We start from the raw sequence: 15,573 nt of genomic DNA, 5'->3' as shown, positions 1-15,573 counted from the left end.
TTACATTTTATTGCGCTTGCTTACACATCCAAGATGCCTGATTCATTGCCAGAGCATCGTCATGTGGTCATTTGTCGGTATGGTCTATATCAGTGGTTCCCAAACCTGTCCTGGCGTACCCACAACACTGCACGTTTTCTTTGTCTCCCTAATTAAACACATCTGATTCAACTCATCAGCTCATTATCACATGGGTTAATGAGCTGATGAGTTGAATCAGATGTGTTTAATTAGGGAGACAAAGAAAACGTGCAGTGTTGTGGGTACGCCAGGACAGGTTTGGGAACCACTGGTCTATATGATCAGGTGAAAATAAATTAATTTTAAGTATTATTTAAATATCATTTGAAGTAATTGCACAATTCTCAATAAGTAACACAATATAGACTGGAAAAAAAAAGCAAAACAGTGATGCCTTGCAAGCACCGCAATAAGAGGAAAGTGCGTTACAAAATAAAACAACAGGCAACTATGCTTATGTCTTTAGCAAAGTACAATGGACATTTTTACAAATTCCAGGTGGTCCAATATACTAATTAAGCATTTAGTTATACTAGCACAATAAAAAAAAAACTATTTATAATATTCCTCTGTGCCTTTAAATCATAGCAAACGTCAGCCACTGAAAGAAAGAAAAAGAACAATTTAAAAAGCTCTAACAAAAAAATAAATAAACATTAAGACATAGAGTGCTATTAGTTTACAAGACATTCAGTACCTGGAAGAAGTCCAACTCAATGAACCCAGTGCTGTCCACGTCAATCCTTTTGAACACTTCTACAAAAAAAAAAAAAAAGTAATAAATAATACATTCATCAAAAATAAACAAAATCACATTAAATACAATGTAATGCCTCTGGAACAATGAATTACTGAAAACATGCTGCACACACAAAGGTTGAAATGAAAATAATAACACATTGAAATAAATAGCCATAGCCATAAAATGACAATAAAAAAAATAACTACATTGAAACATGAAATTAAAACATATTTCAACCAATCAGGAAAAAAATGTGCGGTTCTTACTGAACATCATCTCCAGGCGCATTACACAGGACACGAAGTTATCAAAGTCGATCTTCATTTCTGCGTCTCCATAGCGTGCAGCCAGATTCTGATGAATGCAGTCATTCAGAGAGAACCCTGTGCAATGATTACCAGTAAATCATGTTACTTTGAGGTTACTTTGAAGTTCCACTTGCTGCTCCTTCATTAAAAACTCTTTTTAAAACTAAAAGTTTAAATGGAGGTCAAAGGTACCTGCTTCCTTAAAAGCCATTCGCATCTCTGGTGTACTCATACAGCCGGACCCATCCATGTCATTCTTCTTATAAATGACCTTAAAAGACAAGGATTTTAGCCCAAGACAACAAACATGAGGTTCACAGGTAGAATTTTTGAATTTCTATGCCACACCTAATACAAACTTACCAGATACTTTTGAATTTTCTTCCAAAGAGTGGCAAACTCCACTAACCCTAGTTTACCATTGCCACTTTCCTGCAATAGAATTAAGTCAAACAGCTCTCAGAAATACTGAGAAGGTAAACAGAAATGTATCTTACACAGAAATGTACTGCCTGTTGGACTATTTGTAAAGGATACATCCATGAGGTTCACCATGACCCTACATGTTTCCAAACTGAAACCATCTGTCTTAATATCTGTTCCTGTAAGCAGAAAACAAATTGTTTAGTTAATGTGTTTATGAATACAATGTGTGTATATATATAAGAAAAGACTAACTTTTTGCAACAATTTTGTTGAAAATTGTTCGCAGCTCATTGGCAGAGATCTCCATGTCCTTAGGAAAAAGCAAACATTATTTTTATATTTATTACGTCAAACATGTTTCATGTTTATCAAGGCAATTCATGAACATTATGCAGGGTCTAAAATAACTCACATCTCCTGCTAGTTTAGTAAACAGTCCCCTAAAGCCAGCATCAACCTCATCTTCAGACACTGTCTCCTGGGGAGTCAGAAAAGAGGTTTATTGATGAAGTTCACATTAATAAAGTCAATGATAGCAGTATAAGACGGAAGTGAATACAGGAAAATTGAACTTACATCTTCTATGTTTGCCTCTACAGGGTCATCACATTGCCTGGAAGAAATATGAGAGACAGAGACAGTAGATAAACCTAGTGGTGTATCACATAGAAATGAGAATCTCACAGGTCATAAAGCACCCCTCCTTATATAATATATGCATAATGAAACAAATATACACACACTGACCACATTTATCTACTGTTTATTTATTTTTTTACCTTGCCTACAACTATTTTTGTGACTACAGACTCTTGGAAGAATAAGATTTGAGGGTCATAATAAATAATATATATAAATAAATTATATATATATATATATATATATATATATATATATATATATATATATATATATATATATATATATATATATATATATATATATCGATAATGAAAGGTTCAATTTTTATGAATATGATACTATCGTTTATTGTATTGTATCAATCTGTGGCTTTTTTACAGTCTCTTTTTGACATTATCCATTATAAGTTCTGTTGTGGTTTTAAATGTTGAAAAAATAAAATGCATGTTATTTTAAAATTCTAAAACTTCACCAGTAAACAAATTTTTCTTTGGACTTCTCAGAGCAGTCAAATTACGTCAGTCTTAAAGTATAAAAACCTGGGTATTATTATTAATGACACATTACATTTTGGTGCACACATTAAGTATTTAAGGCAAAAATGTAAGAAAAACTTTGCTTTTCATTAAATTTGAGGAAGAAGTAAGTGTCAGCTACTTTTCTACTGGTTCTTGATTATGGGGATCAGCATGCTCCCTCTTATTCCTGCCTTCTTGGATGCATTGTACCAAGATTCTCTGAGATTTATTACCAATTGTAAACTTTCAACTCATCATTGTGAACAATACATAAGAGTTGTATGGCCTTCGAGTATTCACAAAAAAATGCATTGGGATCTATTGATATATTAAGTCATATCTGTTGTTTTATTCAAAGGACTTTGTCTGGCAATTACTCATTATGTTCTCAATCAAATTATAATCTTTTTGAACTTGGTAAAACTTCCCTTATGCTTCCACTTCAGATTGGAATCTTCTCCAAAAGGAGAAAAACTTGGTGACTTTTTGACTAAATTTTGACTAATTAAACTAGAGAGTGAGTTATAGGTGAGCAATTGTTTTTAATTGGTTATATGTTTGTATGCGGGTATTAGTACTGTATGTTCTAACTGTGTTGTTTATTTGTATATGCAAACTTGGCTGCCTATCTTATCCAGGACACTCCTGTAAAAGAGATTTTAACCTCAGTGCATCTTTTTCCTTGTTAAATAAAGGTAATAAGAAAGAGACAATCCTTACTGCATGTCAGACTGTTTCTCAGAGAACACACGCACACAGAAGTCTCCATTCTTGTGCGGTTCGAATGTGGATGGGACAATCAGATATTCTCCAGGAGGAAGTTTGAAGCGGGTGCTGACTTCTCTAAGGTTGATAAATGTCTCTGATCGAGCTTTCTGAGCATGGGTCAGGAAATAGTTCTTATCCAGATGAATGTCCTTTTGCCCGTGGAACTGCAATGAGGTGATCAAAAACCAGAGGCACAATAAACCAGATTCATACATATTCTGAAGAAAATGTGACTGGTGTCACTACTAGGGTGTTATGAGTGGTTACCCGGCAGTTGCTGGGGTGGTTTGGGGGTTTCTAGGGCATTACTAGGTGGTTTTGAATGTTTTTTTTTTTTTTTTCTGTGGATATTATTGACCAGTATTTTTAGCAGAATATATTTCTAATGCTTCATTGTTACTATTTATGTTTATTCTCTCAATTTTCAGAAATCCTTTTAAAGTTATTCCATTGCGCTCACCTGAGGAGGCACCTAGAAATAAAGAAAAGGAATAGTTGTATAAACAGCGCCCTTCACAGGTAATGTCATTAAATTTACAACAAAAGAGACAAACATTTGTATCTTAGCCACCCCACCTCATAGATGGCATAGCCAATGGTGTGCATGTCCTCTCCAGACTTCCTCAGCTTACGCCGGTTCTTTTGGATCAAGCCAATCACCACACTGCAGCCCACTTCATCATCATCAGGATCATCATCTTCCTCCTCCAGTTTGATCTTAAACTGAGGATTCATCCAGAAGGTGTCTGTGGAAGACAAATAATTAAGATGACCATTAAAGAGGATTAATTTTTATTTAATTATACAGTGAACAAAAAGTTGTCTCTGCCACTGATAGACTAATTTGAGCCGATGCGTTTATGTCACGCCCACTTAAACCTTTTGCTCGGTTACAGAAATATAAACATGCTTACATGGATGGTTCCTGCAGCCACCAGCCGTAGAGCCTCTTCTCCAGGTGCCATCAAATTTACCTGCACTCCAGTGTTTGACAGAGTCAGATGTCAGTGTATCCGGGGTCAGAGTGCAGATCTCTATGCGGGAATATTGCCTTATAAAATCTGAGAATGACATCCTACACAAGTGCAAACAGGTAGTGAATAATTGTGCCAAAAAGAGCTTCAGCGTTGTGGTTGATGTGACTATGATTACGATATGGTGGTATGATTTTTAACTGAATTTTACCAGAACTCTCCATCTTCTGCTTTCACATTCTCACGTTCAGACGGATCGACTGCATTCCACTCAGAAGAGCTAAAATACGCAGACATAATTACACAATAAGGTCCAGCTATATTGTGAATAAACTACTGTATAACACTACAACAGCTTCATTTCAAACTAACGCAACTGGATGATACAGTAAATATACATCTTGATAAATTAATATGTTTTGAATTTTTGGGTCTTACTTGTCACTCCAGGCCCCTGTCCATTCCACCTGACCCCAAGGATTACGAACTCTGATCAGCTTCTCCTTTCGGCCTCGGTAATTAACCTGACAAGATTATAGATATACAGTAAATGTCAACGAGTATGTTTCTTTTAGTGTATGTCTAAAGCAAATCCAAGGCATTAATTGAACAGTAATGCAAAGGGAGCATACAAAATGAAAGACACTCCGATGACTAACCTCGATTGCTCCAGTAAGAGAGTAGGCATGTCCTTTTACAAGCTTCTGATATGTGATGGCCTCAGAGTCTGCTGCACTGGTGATCTATGTGAAATAAGCATTATTTTGCTGCCTGGATTTTCATTTTTGGTTGAACTAATCTTCCAGTTTGTGTGCTAAAGAGCTCATACATCTATGGAGCATCCCAACAGAGCTCCAGCTTCCAGGGCCTTCCGGATGATCTGGAACATGTTGGACGGGGCATGTTTCAACTCGTATATTTCTGCAATCCCACCAGTGAAATCCTCAAAACCTTCTGTGGTGGAACCTCCAGACAGAGCTTCATAACATCCATTCACTCTGAATAAGAGAACACAATGTGTGTGCAAAATAAAACTACCAACATAGTGTATAAAAGCATGTGTATGACTACTGATCACTCTGCAAAGCGGGAACCACATATTTATAATTTAAGGTAAAAGAATATTCAATAACTAAATAAATAATGCAGTAAAGGTGCCTTAAATTGATGTAAAAGTCTTGAAAAAAAAGTATCTTGGTTTCCACAAAAATATTGAGTGGTAGAACTGTTTTAAACATTGATAATAATAATAAGAAATGTTTCTTAAGCAGTAAATCAGCATATTAGAATGATTTCTGAAGGAACGTGTGACACTGAAGACTGGAGTAATGATGCTGAAAAATCAGCTTTGCATCACAATAATAAATATTTTTATAAAATATATAAAAATATAAAATAAATGCTTTGGCTATGAAGTTCGTATACATTTTTTTATTATTTAAATAGAATGAATTATAATCATTTTAAAAGCAAAAAAACAGACTAAACAAATAGGCAGATTTTAAAATGTAAGCTAGACTGCACTTGTGGCTGTTATGATACAAGACAAACACATTCCAAACCCAACAAAAGATGAGATTATATGACTCACTTAGCATAGGCCTTCTCCAGCAGGGCGCTCCAGAACTCAGAGCCTGTGGCGGAATGAACAAACAGCAGTTCTCCATCTCGAGTTGGCAATCGATCGTCCACCACCACATCCACCCATTCCCCAAATTGCCACAACTGCAACCGTCAAAACAAATGTACTTAAATTAGGGAGGAATCACAGCAGATTCGATTTAAGACACAACCTCATATAACGCACAAATGCTCAGCATCAAGAGCTAAAGCACAGACTGATATGCCTGCTACATCTGAAAGGCCTGTGAATAATCTCTGGCGTCACTTACAGTTACGATCAGGAAATAACTTAAATGCTTGAATATAATTAAACTCAGTGGGACAGCAAAAAGTGGAATTTAAAAATACATTAAGGCTGAGCACAAAGAGGAACTGAGCATGCACTTCCTCTTAGAACAAGTTGGAGTCAGTTTGACTTCCTGTCCTGATAAAAAACATTCCATTCATGTAACCAATGAGTCAATTTGAGTCTTTGTTAAAAAGTGATAACATTTATTTGACATCTATCTGTCTAATTACTGCCTATAGAAACCAGCTAGAATAGGTCTGGCAACATCCAAGCAACCTCCCAGAACAAAATAGCAAGTACTTCGCAACGTCTAACCCAAAATGCTTTATCAACCTCATATCAAGGCTGCATTCCTTAAAACTTCATCTCTCTGCAAACATCCCAATTATTTAACATATTTTTATTCAAAAGATGTCCAAGTGCAACGTAACTTTCATATCTACTTTGTTTACCTGAAAGTGGAAAATTCCCGCATAGTCTTGCCCAAAGCCCTGGTTGGATGGTACGACACGAGCAAAAACGTCTTCATTGAGGGTTAGGGAAGCAATGGCCGCTAAGAGCCAGCAATCACCTGCAGAAAGGAAACTCTTGTGGTTGTAAGATTTACATATACAAAGGTATAATCAATGTTAACAAGGAACACTTTTTATCAAAGCACAGAAATGAAGAATGCAAATGAGCAATTTAAAAATATTAAGAGTTTAAACTTGAAGGCTTCAGTCCCCTTGATTTGTAACTGAAATGGAAAAGAGCAGTTAACTATGTAATTTTTGTTCTTGTATGTTCCACAGAAGAAAGAAAACAAAAGGGTTTGGAATGACATGAAGGGGAGTAAATAATGGCAGAATTTTAATGTCTGTGGCGATATTTTCCCACATGCTCAATTGCAAATGCTGAGATTCAATCCTCCAGCGGTTTGTTAGTAGGCCTACATTGTTTGTCCTGCTCCAAAATCCTGTGCATTCCATAATCTTCACAAAGACGACTCAGTTTAGCTGAATGCCTCTACATAAGCTGCCTTTCAGATTCTTCCACATGTCAGCTTACTAGTCTTTGAAATGAGTATGCCAACAACTCACTGAGTCAAAGAAACGGTTTCCTTTTTAGTTGAATGACTCAGCTTTCATCTTTCATACAGCTATGGCAATATGTTCCCAATGATATGATGTGCAACAACACTAAAAGTGTTACTATAGTAACATTGAAACTGACAGGCTTTATTTGCAGTTTTCTCAACCAGTGTCATAACAATTCTAGCTCTATTTCACACTAAAAAAAGTGAAGTAGGACTGAGAAACCATTTCATTTAATATTAATTTTTGCCTCTCTGGAGTGTTTAGCGAGGCTATTGCATGAGCCTTTGATCAAGCCTATGGACATGATGTGATCTCAAACTGACTTCATAAAAAAATATTAAACAAATAATAAAATCAAACTTAATAAATACGAAAATAATATTTTTTTGGTAAAGAAAATAATATTTAGGCAAATACACAGAAATAAGTAATTAAGTAAAATCTGCAAAAAATGTCTACAAAATATCTAGCACATTAACACAGAGTCAACTGTACAGTACTCGCCCTCTGTGTTATGTAATGGTGCAAATCACAGCCCACTTCATGGGGATTTCTCCACCCAGCTAAACAGATTCATTGCAAGTAAAACAAATACCAGAGCAGAAACCAGCAGTGGCTAAAGTGTTTTCCCCAAAAAGTGCACAAAGACTTCTCTCATGTGTGAGTAACTACAGGATCTCATCTGATTGTGAGTTTCCAACAGCAGTGCAATATTAATTCATTATAAGATCATACAAACTAGTTTAAACTCCAACAGAGCTTCATAAAATGCTAGACATTTTGGTAAATCTCAAACAAACACAAACACCTTGTGGACTTTTAAATCTGTTAGATCTGCACCTAGCAGGGCATTTGCTTACCTAAAACTCCTTGGCAAATATCAGTTCTTGTAGCCCCTCCAACAATAAACTCAGGTTTGGAGATCAGCTCCTGCAGAAATGGCAAAATAAAACATTGAAAAGTTGTTCTATGTTGCCAGTTTTCCATTTAAATTCTCATGGGATGAGTCACGTGTTGACAATGGCATATTTAGCTTTTTAGGAAAATCAAGAGCTGAATGCTTCATGCCACAACGATAAAGCTAGATATATAGATAGATAGAATGATTTTACCTACATGACGCATAACTTAAAACTACGTTTATGATGCTTTGACAGGAACTCACCCCGGGTCTTTTCCACACAACACCCCTGGTTTTTGGCGACCGTGGACCGAGTTCGTTGAAGCCCAGAGATTCGGGAGAGGCTGGGAACATTGGGTCGCAGAACAGCTGACCACGGGTCAGACACTCACTTCTCAGACTCTCAAAGTTCTGGTTCAGGTACTTCACCGCATTGGCGTTCGTCCCGAAACCAGCCGCCACGGCTCTCTTCTTGGCGAGTGTGGATGCTACGCCGGACATTTTCGGACTTTTTGCCCTGAGCTCCTTTGCAGTTGTAAAGTTTGACAGTGAAAAAATTCTGCATTTACGCCTTCACCCACTCCTCCTTTCAGGACAGGCGTGGTCCTTTGGGCTGTTCAACTTCACACACCCAGAGGGGCACGCTTTCTTTTAGCGTTTGAAAACAGCTGGACTCAGCGGAAAAGGAGCAGAACAGAAGGTCTTTGCTCTAGAATGCTTCTTTTGCATTCCGTTTGCACTCTTTTTGGTTTAAAGGCTGACTTCCCTCACCACAGACCGCCTTTGTTGAGGGAAAAGAGTTGGTTTCTGGTCTCCTGGCTTGGTCAAGGTTTTACATGGGTTTGAGCTCTTTTATCTGGACAGACTACTTTTCAGTGGGAATGGTTCCAGGGCCATTTTTAGCATTTAATTCAGCATTGGGGCATACTTTGATATGTCATGTTAAAAAAACTGTTATGGACTTAAATTGTTTTTACCTTAAGTTCAGAATCGTTCATAAGCTGATTTTTCAGATTGTTTTGTTTCAAGGATTGGGTTGAAAATATCCACTTCATCCAGTAAGCATCCCATATGCCTACTGTTTTTGAGAGAAAGTACGTGATCTGTCTGAGCGTTGGTACAAATGCAGCTGGTGCTGTCGTGTGCCCCAATTAATGACTGTAGTGAAAATGGTCCTCAGACTCAGAGAACTTTAAAACACGATGAACATTAGCTACTATATTGCTGGTGCAGTGTCTTACTGCTGTGCTGTATTTGTTTTCTTAGCTTTAGGATATTGGTAAAATTATAAAATAATTTCGACTCGAATGAATATTTCATGTCCTCGTAGTTGTTTATTTATGTGGTGAGTCGCTACATATGCCGGTCATATAATATACAGTCAACAAGTCGTTTACGCATTATCTGTTACATATGTAGAGTATTTTTATATTTAGATGGAGACATGTATGATCTAACCACGCCCCCTCGATCTTGTGTGCTGCAGTGAGGACCATCTCATAATATCATCTAATTCACACAGTTCTCCCAGTTCTCCCAAACTGTATCTAGTTCATCACAGGGTTGCAGAGATCTATTTGCTTGATGTACTGCTGCTGCCCTCTTGTGTTTTGAGCAAAACTCACAAACGAGGAACTGAAGACATGCACTTTATTTACTTATTATTATTAGGGGTTCAAGCACGCAGTGCTGAAACCCTATTGTAATTGTTAGGATTTTTAGGGGTTCAAGCACGCAGTGCTGAAACCCTATTGTAATTGTAAGGATTTTTTTTATTATTATTATTTTTCTCCGCTAAAACTGATCGTGCAGACCAAACCGTAAGGCCTAGAGAGCTGAAACTTGGCCAGAATGTAGAGCTCCCCGAGGGGACATTCTGACAAAGTCTCACCCCAATCGGCCAAATGGGGGCGCTACAGCGCAAAAAACAAAAATTTTTGACATTTTGGGCCGTAAATCGTAAACCGTTAGCCGTAGACTCAAAAACATGGCATTGTTGCAATCCTTGGGTTAGCCCGAACAAAAGTGTATGGCGCCTTTTTGGGGTCTACGATGCACCGTTTTCTCGCAAAATCGAGCTATATCTGAAACCTACTTTTGCGAACTAGTCCTAGGATTTTCAACCAATCGGAATCAAACCACTGCAGAAATATCCACTGTCCACTCAATATCAAAAATTATCAAAAAAAAGTTGAAATTTCGATTCCTACGCGAAACAGTACGCCGAAAAGCATCTAGGGTAACGTTAGCCAAATGCTATTTTGACTATAACTCTTGAACGGAATGAGATATCTTCACCAAACTCGGTATACAGATGTATGAGCTCAATCTTTGGTCAAATAAAAAAAATTGCGCATCTCTGCCACTTGGGGGCGCTATAAGATAGAAAAAACACATAAATTAATATAACTAGGCAACCGTTGGCTCGATCGACTTGAAAATTGGTATGCAGTGTCTTGGTCTGAAGGGGCACAAGTACATATGAGGACATTAGCATATCTCAAAAAAACATGGCCGCCATTGGCCAAACAAATTTAAGCACCTATTTGAAAGGGTTAACGGATGTTGATCGGAACAAAACTCGCTGGGTACGTTCGACTCATGAACCTTAAGGTCTGTAAGAATTTTGAAAGAAATCGGCCACTAGTTGGCGCTAACGAGTTTTATGGCTCTGTAATCACGTGGTGTTTCACATATCAACACAATATGCATATCATTTGATAGATCTCCTCATAATGCACAACTTTGCCTCTAGAACCATTGCTGTCAATCAAATCGTTCAATTGTTATTCACAAATATGTTAAAAACCTACTTTTGCGAACTAGTCCTAGGTTTTTTGTCCGATCGGAACCAAACCACTGCAGTAATATTCTGTGGACTCTCTAGATCAATAATTATCAAAAAAATGTTGAATTTTGTCCTTTGGTTAGCTGTAAAGGGGTAATTTAGAAAAAGGGGTGTGGCCAAACATACCCCAAAGCCTATAAAACCTAAGCAAAAACTCAAAACTTTATCAAACTCGGTGAAATCATGTAACATGTGACTCTTAACAAGCATGCAAAGTTTCATGGAGATCGGACCATAGGTGGCGCTATAACAGTAGAAAAGGTCTCAAAACACAAGATTTATATGGTAAATGGCCTCAAATTGTTTGAAAATGTTCATATATTCACTCAAAAACACTAAATCTTCATATCATATGATAAATCTCCTCATTCTGAACAACTTTGCCTCTGGGACCAATGTTGTCAATAAAGCTGTTAATTAAATATTCAAGATTATTTTAAAAAGTTACTTTGGCAAAGTATTCCAAGGCTTTAAGCTGAAAATCAATAAAATCACTGAAGTACAATTCTGTAGACTCTGAAGGTCAATAATTATCAAAAACATGTTGAACAATTGCATTTGGACCACTATAAACCAGTGGTTTTATAATATGTTATTTTACATAGTGTACACAAAGGCCTATTAATACAAACAGAAAGCCCACAAATTATCAAAACTGTGTAAAATAATGCATAATTTCATTCTAAGCAAGCATGCAAAATTTAAGAGAGATTGGGCAAAAAAATAACACTATACCAGTTATGTTTAAAAACACTGTTGTTTGAGTAAATACAATTTATAACCTCTAGATGGCAGCGGAAGACCACTAATGTGTTCATTCAGCTAAGTTAAACAGCACTGTTTTCATGAATTTAAACTAAACATTAATAAATTAACTGTTATAACATTTTAAATCTCATTGAATTGATGTTTTCCATTTTGTTCATACAGATGTATCAGTTTTTCCAATTTTGCCACATTATGATTACAGTTTAATCTGAAAATGACATCTAAACTCTTAAAAAGAGAAGACTTGCAATAAGTTTATTGTCACCTATCACTTATTTCAGATACCTATATCTGCAACAAAATGTTTGTGCATATATATGTGTGTGTGTGTGTGTGTGTGCATATGCTTATAGAGTATTAATATATTAGTTTAATCATTGAATTTCAGTGTGTGTGTTTCTGTTAGCCTGTTCTCCATTTTGGATGTGTTTAACTGTCATCCATGCATCCAGGTTGGCTCAGACCACCTCAGATGCCTTAAATGCTTGAACCCCGTAAATGCTGCTTGCAGCTTTAATTATTATTAGGGGTTCAAGCACGCAGTGCTGAAACCCTATTGTAATTGTTAGGATTTTTATTATTATTAGGGGTTCAAGCACGCAGTGCTGAAACCCTATTGTAATTGTTAAGATTTTTATTATTATTATTATTCTTCTGCCCTAGAACTGAACGTGCAGCCCAAACCGTAAGGCCTAGAGAGCTGAAATTTGGACAGATCGTAGAGCTCATTTTGGGGAGAACTTATCAAAGTCTCAGCCCAATCGGCCTAACGGGGGCGCTACAGCGCAAAAAACAAAAATTTTGGACATTTTTGGCCACAGATCGTAAACCGTTAGCCGTAGACTCAAAAACAAGCCATCGTTGCAATCCTTGGGTTAGTCCGAACAAAAGTGCACAGCTGCATTTTTTTCTCTACGACGCACAGTTTTCTCGCAAAATCGAGCTATATCCGAAACCTACTTTTGCGAACTAGTCCTAGGATTTTCAACCAATCAGAACCAAACCACTTCATAAATATTCCCTGGACACTCAATATCAATAATTATCAAAAAAAAGTAGAAATTTCAATTCTTACGCGAAACAGTACGCCAAAAAGCGTCTATGCTAACGTTAGCCAAATGCTATTTTGACTATAACTCTTGAACGGAATGAGATATCTTCACCAAACTCGGTACACATATGTATGAGCTCAATCTTTGGTCAAATCAAAAAAATTGCGCATCTCTGCCACTTGGGGGCGCTATAAGATAGAAGAAACACATAAATTGCTATAACTAGGCAACCGTTGGCTCGATCGACTTGAAAATCGGTATGCAGTGTCTTGGTCTGAAGGGGCACAAGTACCTATGAGGACATTTGCATATCTCAAAAAACATGGCCGCCATTGGCCAAACAAATTTAAGCACCTATTTGAAAGGGTTAACGGATGTTGATCGGAACGAAACTCGCTGGGTACGTTTGACTCATGAACCTTAAGGTCTGTAAGAATTTTGAAAGAAATCGGCCACTAGTTGGCGTTAACGAGTTTTATGGCTCTGTAATCACGTGGTGTTTCACATATTAACACAATATGCATATCATTTGATAGATCTCCTCGTAATGCACAACTTTGCCTCAAGAACCATTGCTCTCAATCAAATCGTTCAATTGTTATTCACAAATATGTTAAAAACCTACTTTTGCGAACTAGTCCTAGGTTTTTTGCCCGATCGGAACCAAACCACTGCAGTAATATTCTGTGGACTCTCTAGATCAATAATTATTAAAAAAATGTTGAATTTTGTCCTTTGGTTAGCTGTAACGGGGTAATTTAGAAAAAGGGGTGTGGCCAAACATACCCCAAAGCCTATAAAACCTAAAGGAAAGCTCAAAGCTTTATGAAACTCAGTGAAATCATGTATCAGGTGACTCTTAACAAGCATGCAAAGTTTCATGGAGATCAGACCATAGGTGGCGCTATAACAGTAGAAAAGGTCTCAAAACACAAGATTTATATGGTAAATGGCCTCAAATTGTTTGAAAATGTTCATATATTCACTCAAAAACACTAAATCTTCATATCATATGATAAATCTCCTCATTCTGAACAACTTTGCCTCTGGGACCAATGTTGTCAATAAAGCTGTTAATTAAATATTCAAGATTATTTAAAAAAGTTACTTTGGCATACTTGTGATACGGTTTAAGATGAAAATCAATAAAACCACTGAAGTACAATTCTCTAGACTCTGAAGGTCAATAATTATCAAAAACATGTTGAACAATTGCATTTGGGCAACTATAAACCAATAATTTTATAATATGTTATTTGCATAGTGTACACAAAGGCCTATTAATACAAACAGAAAGCCCACAAAATATCAAAACTGTGTAAAATAATGCATGATTTCATTCTAAACAAGCATGCAAAATTTAAGAGAGATTGGGCAAAAAAAAAATAACAACACTATAATACTTATGTTTAAAAACAGAGTGTTGTTTGAGTAAATGCAATTTATAACCACTAGATGGCAGCGGAAGACCACTAATGGGCTCATTCAGCTAGTTAAACAGTACTGAAAATAATGTAATGAATTCTTGCCAAAACATTAATAAATTAACTGGTATAACATTTTAAATCTTACTGAATCAATGTTTTCCATTTTGTTCATAGAGACACATCATTTTTTTACAATCTTGCCACATTGTGATTACAGTGAAACCTGAATGACATCTAAACGCTTAAAAACAAGTTTAATCATTTAATTTCAGTGTGTGTGTGTGTCTGTCTTTTTGGATGTGTTTAGATGTCATCCATACATCCTGGTTGGCCGAGACCACCCCAGAGGCACAAAGGCCTATTAATACAAACAGAAATCCCACAAATTATCAAAACTGTGTAAAGTAATGCATAATTTCATTCTAAACAAAGCATGCCAAATTTAAGAGAGATAGGGCAAAACAACAACAACAACAACACTTTAACAGTTATGTTTAAAAACACAAGTGTTGTTTGAGTAAATGCAATTTATAACCACTAGATGGCAGCAGAAGACCACTAATGGGCTCATTCAGCTAGTTAAACAGTACTGATTTTATGAATTCATGGCAAAACATTAATAAATTAACTGTTATAACATTTTAAATCTCATTGATTTGATGTTTTCAATTTTGTTCATACAGATGCATCAGTTTTTCCAATTTTGGCACATTATGATTACAGTTTAACCTGAAAATGACATCTAAACTCTAAAAAAGAGAAGACTTGCAATAAGTTTATTGTCACCTATTACTTTTGTCAAATACCTATATCTACAACAAAATGTGTGTGCATGTAAATGTGTGTCTTTGTCTTTGTGTGTGTGTTTCTGTGTGTGTGTGTGTGTGTGGGCACATGTTTATAGAGAATTAATATTTTAGTCTAATCATTTGCTTTCAGTGTGTGTGTCTGTCTGTTAGCCTGTTCTCCATTTTGGATGTGTTTAACTGTCATCCATACATCCAGGTTGGCCGAGACCACCTCAGAGGCCTTAATGTGCTTGAACCCCGGTAAAATGCTGCTTGCAGCTTTAATTATTATTATTATTCTTCTGCCCTAGAACTGAATGTGCAGCCCAAACCGTAAGGCCTAGAGAGCTGAAATTTGGACAGATCGTAGAGCTCAATTTGGGGAGAACTTATCAAAGTCTC

The 15,573-nt window shown here is 36.5% G+C and overlaps 1 protein-coding gene across 1 annotated transcript; it reads right to left on the bottom strand.

Annotated features, from left to right (window-relative positions):
- Positions 1–238: 238 nt before the first annotated feature.
- Positions 239–9,357, bottom strand: LOC128025938 (calpain-2 catalytic subunit). Its single transcript, XM_052612560.1, has 21 exons — positions 8,553–9,357; positions 8,248–8,317; positions 6,764–6,882; positions 5,991–6,124; positions 5,229–5,397; positions 5,059–5,142; positions 4,838–4,923; positions 4,611–4,679; positions 4,340–4,500; positions 4,002–4,171; positions 3,886–3,897; positions 3,378–3,589; positions 2,074–2,110; positions 1,910–1,975; positions 1,750–1,807; positions 1,609–1,673; positions 1,435–1,503; positions 1,264–1,342; positions 1,030–1,146; positions 719–777; positions 239–622 (listed from the first exon to the last, which is right to left on the bottom strand). The coding sequence occupies exons 1-21, from the start codon at positions 8,787–8,789 to the stop codon at positions 599–601; spliced, it is 2,097 nt and encodes a 698-aa protein (XP_052468520.1). The 5' UTR covers positions 8,790–9,357; the 3' UTR covers positions 239–598.
- Between the last annotated feature and the right edge of the window lie 6,216 nt (positions 9,358–15,573).

This window comes from Carassius gibelio, chromosome A13, assembly GCF_023724105.1.
Source record: "Carassius gibelio isolate Cgi1373 ecotype wild population from Czech Republic chromosome A13, carGib1.2-hapl.c, whole genome shotgun sequence".
NCBI classification, from domain to species: Eukaryota; Metazoa; Chordata; class Actinopteri; order Cypriniformes; family Cyprinidae; genus Carassius; species Carassius gibelio.
This window is presented reverse-complemented; position numbering and strand designations above follow the sequence as displayed.